This window comes from Hordeum vulgare, chromosome 6H (assembly GCF_904849725.1).
Source record: "Hordeum vulgare subsp. vulgare chromosome 6H, MorexV3_pseudomolecules_assembly, whole genome shotgun sequence".
Taxonomy (NCBI): domain Eukaryota; kingdom Viridiplantae; phylum Streptophyta; class Magnoliopsida; order Poales; family Poaceae; genus Hordeum; species Hordeum vulgare.
In genome coordinates, this window is record NC_058523.1 from 235,906,249 (window position 1) to 235,913,367 (window position 7,119).

Below are 7,119 nucleotides of genomic sequence, written 5' to 3' on the forward strand. Positions count from 1 at the left end.
TGCCACCCTCTCCCGCCAACGCGGTACTAATAAACTACTCCCTCCATCCGGAAATACTAGAAATGGATGTATTGGGACGTATTTTAGTTCTAGATACATCCATTTTTATCCATTTTTCCGCCAAGTATTTTCGGACGAAGGGAGTACTAGGTTGTCTAGGCCAATGAACTACTCAGGAGCATGTAGTCCCCCACTGTTAACAAAATGGATTTATAACTTTTAAATTAAAACAATAAATTCTTGAAAATTGTGCAAATCTCAAGAATCGATAACTAATTCAAGGAAACATGTTCAACATACCAAAATTTATCAAAAAAATGTGTAGATTCTAAATATGCCATTATTGTGCATATTAATAACTTCTAAAATTATGTTTAGGGTTGAGCCATAATAATGTCTTTCTTTTAATATGGAGAATTATGAAAATGCTATATATAATTCATTCCACTCCATTTTAAATGTTTAGCATTCCCTTGGTTTAATTCCAAACACGGCCTTATGCCATGTTAACATCATTTAAAAATGATTTTAGCTAAAACAAGATTAGACCCTATTCTTTGAATGTGTAGTTTAATTGAATTGCATTTTAGTTGCAATTCAACTTACACTAAACTTTGCTAACATGCATTAGGTCTTCTCAAACATCATCCTCGCCATGTCATGCATTGCATATCATGATCATGCTGCTATATTTGTCATAGTAGTAAAATGCATCATTTGCACTTTTCTCGTGTTTCTGTTTTACTCGAGTAGGATCCGAAGATGACGTGAGCAACGAGCAGGATTTGGCCATGTGCTAGGCTACTAGCCCATCAGGCAAGCAAAACTTCCTTGTTCATTCCAACACATCCCATTTACCGTTTTCTCCCTTATTCTTGCATTAGTGTTATCAATTTAGTTGTCTACTCTTCAATAGCTAGAGTTCTTATTCTGTTGCACGGCCTATGCTTGTCACCTCACATTGCCTTTACATTACACCCTTGCATGCCTGGTAATTGCTTATGTTATCATCAATTTGGCCCTAAACTATTGTCGTAGTTATGCTACTATGCTTAGGGTTGCCTGAGTCTTGATCCATTTGGGTATATACAATATACATGTTTGTGGTATCCTTCTACAGATAATTATGTTAAATGTGACTAAAGGCAAAGGTCGAAGGAAGGCCATGTTGGAGAACATGGTTGTTTGTTTCACCCACTACTAGGACCCAAGTTCTCATTATCTTGATCCAAGATTGCGCGCTAATCACACATTGGGTATATGGGACCCCCTCGGCCTAGTACTTTACCTCTGTCCAGGAGTAACATAATTCAGGCTTTTCATTTGTAGCGTGAGTTAGTAACAGGTAAGGTGATGTGATGGTGGTGTGGTCTTACCTATGAGTGGTCCGGCAAGTGGTTATCTTGAGAGATAGACTTGGTCGTGTCACACAACAGTTTGGGTCTATTTTGGAGCTTCTACTACACTCACGATTCGGGTACAACTCGGGTGGGTGACTCCCTGGACTTGCTTGCAGCGTAGGGGAAGTGTCGTGTCGATCACCCTCTGGCAGCATAACTCATGAAGTCTACTTCATGATCTGGAATTTACAGCGATTGGCACTTGTATGGGTAAATTGGTACACCCCTACAGGGTTGAATTTATTTGCATAGTCGTGTCCGCAGTTATGGACGATTTGGAGACTGTTACCTGATCATAGAACAACTTACACAGCTACTTAACAAAAATGTAAAGATAAGTGTGAGTACCATGGATTGCTTACTTGCGGGTGAGTCGAAGGAGGATCCATGGGGATGTACTGATGTGGTAGATAGCTAGATGGACTCGTGTGCGCTCTCTTACCTCTTGTGACGAACTCTGGTAGCCATAGCTTTAGTAGCATGCTTTTGTAGTATGCTAGCGCTTGTTGCAGTCAAAACCCCCATATATCGCTTTCTTTTAATACTGATGCATATGTGTAGCTAGTTCTGATGTAAGCCTTACAGGTAAAGTTGGGTACTCACCTTGCTTTATTTATTCTTTTGATCTGAATACTGTAAATCATCATATGGTAACATCTGGAACATGTGATCTCTAGTGGTGAATAACGATTTTAGCTGTGGCTATCCCGGGCGGAAGCGTTTCTTTTCATTTCTGTTGTGAGAACTGCAACTTGGTCGTAAGACCCTTGTTTTGTATTCATTTGTTAAGGCCCTGTTTGTTTCAGAAGTCCCAGGACTTTTTTTAGTCCCAACTAAAAAGTCCTTAGTCCCTACCCGTTTGTTTCCATGGACTAAACAGGGAATAGAGGTCATTAAATGGCATGCAAAAAGACCATGTTACCCCTAGTAATATACTAGAAGTTATTAAATGACATGCTAAAAGTAGGGGCACTATTGGAAAAAGTGCCAAAAAAGTCCCAAAAAGACCCTCCCATAGGGACTTCTTCCTTTAATCCCAAATACCCCATTTTAGTCCCTAAAAGTCCCTCCTGTTTGTTTCACATGGGACTAAAAGGGACTTTTTTTAGTCCCTACACCAAAAAGTCCCTGGAAACAAACACCCCCTAAACTTTAGTGGTTTCACAAGGCGTGCATGTTGCGTGTATCGATATAACATGCACATTGTGTGGAGTGGCTTAGAATCGTTGAAATGCATTTGCCGGTGGAATGGCTAGATTTGCATATCGCTGATCCCAGGTCCCGAAAATGTGTGCATGGTAAGTCAAATTATCTACAGCCTGGTCCTCATAGACACTCCAAAGGGCACCCGAAGGCCCAAGGATAGCACATCAGCTAAAGAAGAAGCGCCACCGCCTACGGAGGAGGCGTTTCATCAAATTACATCGAAGGATAAGAAAAACACTCTAGGAGACATAGGAGAAGGGCAAAACATGTTGTAAACCAACACGACGTCCGAGTTTTATCTCCCACGCGCTCATGCATCGACATGGAGTTTTCCATGGTCGGAGTTATATAATGGGCACTAGGGGGGCGTTTAAGGGGACCCTCTTCTTTTGTCTAGTGTAGCCCACACCATGTAGAACATTTCTGACACTTAGACCCCTTTTCCAAAGTTCTCTGGCTTCCCAAATTGGCCAGCTTCTCGGCCAGCCAGCCCAAGCCAGCTTCACACGGGAGCTGCGAAGCGTTCGGCAGCAGCGGTAGCTTCAGCTCTGTCAGCATGGGTCAGAGAGACACGGGCTAGTCTGACTGTGGGGTCACTGAGGTAGCTGGTTTGTTCGGGAGTGTTTTTTTCTGATCGAAACAGTATGCATGTCACTTCTGAATGGCATTCTGCTGTAAATTCATGCAATTCCTGCTTCGTCGTTTGAAGGAGCTACGCTTCCGCTGCTCCACGAAATTGCACTATGAAAGGGCTGGCTTCGTGAAGCTGGCTTCGCGGAGCTAGGCCGTTCGGCACCGCTCCACGCACAGAGCTCGTGAAGCACAAAGCTGGAGAGGATCCTAACGGGCCCTTACTGTTGAGATCACCTCCTCACCATCATAACTCCCTGACTTTCCTTCACTCGGCGAGTCCCCCTCGGCATTGTAATCCTCTATGTTCTTCACATGTAAAGAAATAGCAAGGCAGTAAGTAGGGCTTTTATACAGCTTGGAGGCAGGAAGACGACAATGGGTAAAATTCTCAACAACATTTGCCCCGGTCAAGCATTTGGCCTAAAACTCAAGAAGATCCTCCATCTCCATGCTTGGGAAGGGATCAAAAATCCAAAAGCAGGTGGGTCGAGGAAAGAAATCAACAAGCGAAGGACACGGAAGTCCCCGCCACTGAGAAGAAAGATACGTGTCCGCTGGCCATAGCAGTAAGAAAAGTTTTAGGCCAGGAAGAGGACATCCTAGCTCTAGGGAAAGGGGACGGAAGAAAGCCAAATAATATTAGTCTCTCTGTTTTCTGGGTCCAAGACTACCTAGCTTGTTGAGATGACATCCCATCGACGACAAATTCCACATACTCCCTCTGGTACAACTGTTACGATCGACTTAAAATCCATCGACAACATGTATTTGTCCATCACAATGAGCTAAGCTTAAAAGGGCTTACAACATACTGACATAAGATATGGCTACATGTGGAAGTATCTTTCTTAGTGTTCATATGTTGACTTGATAAGAGCACATGACAACTTTAGTGGTACCACATACTTCTCAAAGCATTCCAACAGTATAATTGGACAATCCAAATTTTGGCCAATAAGTCTCCTAAGGCCTTAAATAGTACTGGTGATTTGGCTGACCTACCCATGTATCTCAAGGTATACACCTTTCACAGAAACTCAAGCAGTCATTAGTTCATTTCTGTGGATGACTGATTTCTCATAAACAGAACACGATAGAAAAGCTAAGAAAAAACTAATCTGGAAATAGAAATGGTTCATCAAGAGAGATCCACCAACGTAGTAACGTACTGAAATTGGCCGTTAAGGAATTCAGTGGAATCACTTAGAAGATGTACCCAATTCATCTGCAAGATAAAAAAGAGGACTTGATATGGTCTTCCAGAAACATGGGATATTTCTCTGGAAATTCAGGGACTATAAGTCTAAAAGGAATGGCTAATAAACTAAATGGAAGGCTAGAATACCAACAAATAATGTTTTTTTCTTTGGATTATTTCACAATAAGACATTGTTACGGAAGATAACATGGGTAGTAGAATATTGCCAGGTCATCCTACATGCTACTTTTGTTAGTTCCAGGGCTCAACAGAACATATTTCTTTGGCTGTGCAATGTCAAAAACGGTGTTGTAGAGTCTACGATTTAATTAACATCTGTTCAAGGTCAAGCATACATTGTGAAAAGGGATGATTACTTTGTTGACGGCCTGGCAATTGTTTCTGCGTCATCTGGAGGAACCAAAAGAATCGCACTCCCCTGTCTGAGTGATCTACTCCCTCCGTCCCAAAAAATTTGTCTTAGCATTGTTCAGAAATGGATGTATCCAAATACTAAAACTTGACTAGATACATTCATATCTAAACAAATCTAAGACAAGAAATTTGGGACGGAGGGAGTATTATGCTTGCCAATTTCTGCTCTTCTGGTGGGCTTGGGTATTGCTACACGGAAAGAGCGCCTTGAGATTTACGGTATCTCAATTCTAACCCATCCACCCATGAAATAGCTACTCATGTGCGGTTGCCATACATGCAACTCGACTAGTGATCAGAATCACCATATGCTGGGCAAAAACTAATCTATTTATGAATCATTATGTGTGCAGGTGATGCATTTTGGTCCACTCTTTTGCAAACATCAATTATGCCACAAGCACGTAAGAATCTCAAACAACTTGATGAATCAGAGCTGCACTTTATTTCCAACGTGTAAATCCTTAATCCGTTAGACAGAAGACAGTACTACACAGTCCCAAATAGATAGATCATAGATCTAGGCGAAACACCGCAACAGCTCGCCTAGAAATCATCCCAAATTCACCCATTTGGTTAGACTGGAAAGAAAGTGAAGATCACCGGCGCGTTTACCTCTGGGGGAGATCTAGTGGTGGTTGTCGCCTGCGGGGCGGTAGAGGCGGTTGTAGGCGGCCTCGCCGACAAGGTAGATCCCAAAGGCGACAATGGCGATGCCGAGCCCCGGAGTGGCGTGGCGCAGCTGGTTCCCCACCATAGGGTGTTTCCTCCACTCGTCACGGCGACGGAAAAACTCGCCCGTCGCGTTCAGCCCCTTCCCTCCCGTCGCCATCGCCTCCGCCGCCGTGCACTCTTCCTCTCTCTCTCTCTCTCTCTTCTCTTTCTCTACAGTTCGCGAGGAAGATAGGACAGCCACACTCACAAGAGAAGCCCAAATAATAGTCCCTCCGTTCCAAAATAAATGACCCACAGCATGTACAATGGTTGATAAAATAATTTTATTTTAAATCTTGCACGTGATTTAGAGATGATAAAAAAAAAAGTCTATAATGAATCATCTCTTAGCCTTATCTTTTATAATTAGTTATTCCTAAACATGATGAGACATATTGTGCTAAGAAATTACCTCTTGTCTTCTTTTAAATAAGAGAAGGCAAAGCATTTTTTTCGAGTTATCTCTCCTCCGTCTCATCATTTATCATATGTGATACTCCTAAGATAGCACCATTGTACATGTCCACAAAAGTGACTCGAGTTTGTACTCACTTATTTTGGGACTGAGGGAGTAATAACTAGATCGGGATCGTGCCCTCGCGCGAGCATGCCGGTCCCAACGTTTAGCAGCAAGTTATGCCGAGTCACTTTTTTTGAGTTCTCTCTCCTCCATCTCATCATTTATCATATGTGGCACTCCTAAGATAGCACCATTGTACATGCCCTCAAAAGTGACTCGAGTTTGTACTCACTTATTTTGGGACGGAGGGAGTACTAACTAGATCGGAATCGTGCCCTCGCGCGAGCATGCCGGTCCCAACGTTTAGTAGCAACCCAGGTTCCGGCGCTATATCATTGTAAGCACCGTCCCTTATCCAATACCTGGAATTTAAAGCATACAAATACATAAAGGATTGCATATTTATGCTAGTCAAACAGACAGATCAAAACAAAGCTTCTATACCTCTTGTTATCCTGTCAACCACAATAAGATGAGAAAAACAACCCAAGAATCACTTGAAAGCAAACCAAGGTTTGTTCGAATGTATACAAGACACATTTCATAATAGGTTCATCACCGATCCTAGATATACAAGCTACATTAGTTCGCCGGAACTCGATAACCACACGTGGACAACAAATGTTACACGAACGATACGATACATTCGAAAGAAAGGGCAGCATATATATACAATAAGGTGAAACCTAGCATGAGTTATGCATTTGGAGAGCGAGCATCTAATAGTGTGACCTTGTCTCATAAGCCCTTCCAAGCGGTTGCTTATGTCTTCCATCATGTGAGGAAGATCTCCAACAGAGTAGTACATGACGACAGCATTCCGAATATGCACAGAGAAGGTACATATAAAACATTATTTGAATTGGTTAAATGTTGGCATGCGGTCTTAATATAGTATAGGTAGACCGCTTGTCAAATTTTGTCGCGTTTGATGGTTGTTCGTTATCCGAAACGTTAAACCTATAACAACACTATATCTGGTAAAATGTCAACTGTTTTCGGTATTTCAAAAC

At 42.3% G+C, this 7,119-nt stretch overlaps 1 protein-coding gene across 1 annotated transcript; it reads right to left on the reverse strand.

Moving 5' to 3' along the window:
• Window positions 1-4,403: 4,403 nt before the first annotated feature.
• LOC123402878 (NADH dehydrogenase [ubiquinone] 1 beta subcomplex subunit 3-B-like) lies at window positions 4,404-5,809 on the reverse strand. The gene is made up of 2 exons (XM_045096839.1): window positions 5,488-5,809; window positions 4,404-4,464 (listed from the first exon to the last, which is right to left on the reverse strand). Exon 1 carries the CDS (start codon window positions 5,702-5,704, stop codon window positions 5,501-5,503), a length of 204 nt encoding a protein of 67 aa, XP_044952774.1. The 5' UTR covers window positions 5,705-5,809; the 3' UTR covers window positions 4,404-4,464; window positions 5,488-5,500.
• Between the last annotated feature and the right edge of the window lie 1,310 nt (window positions 5,810-7,119).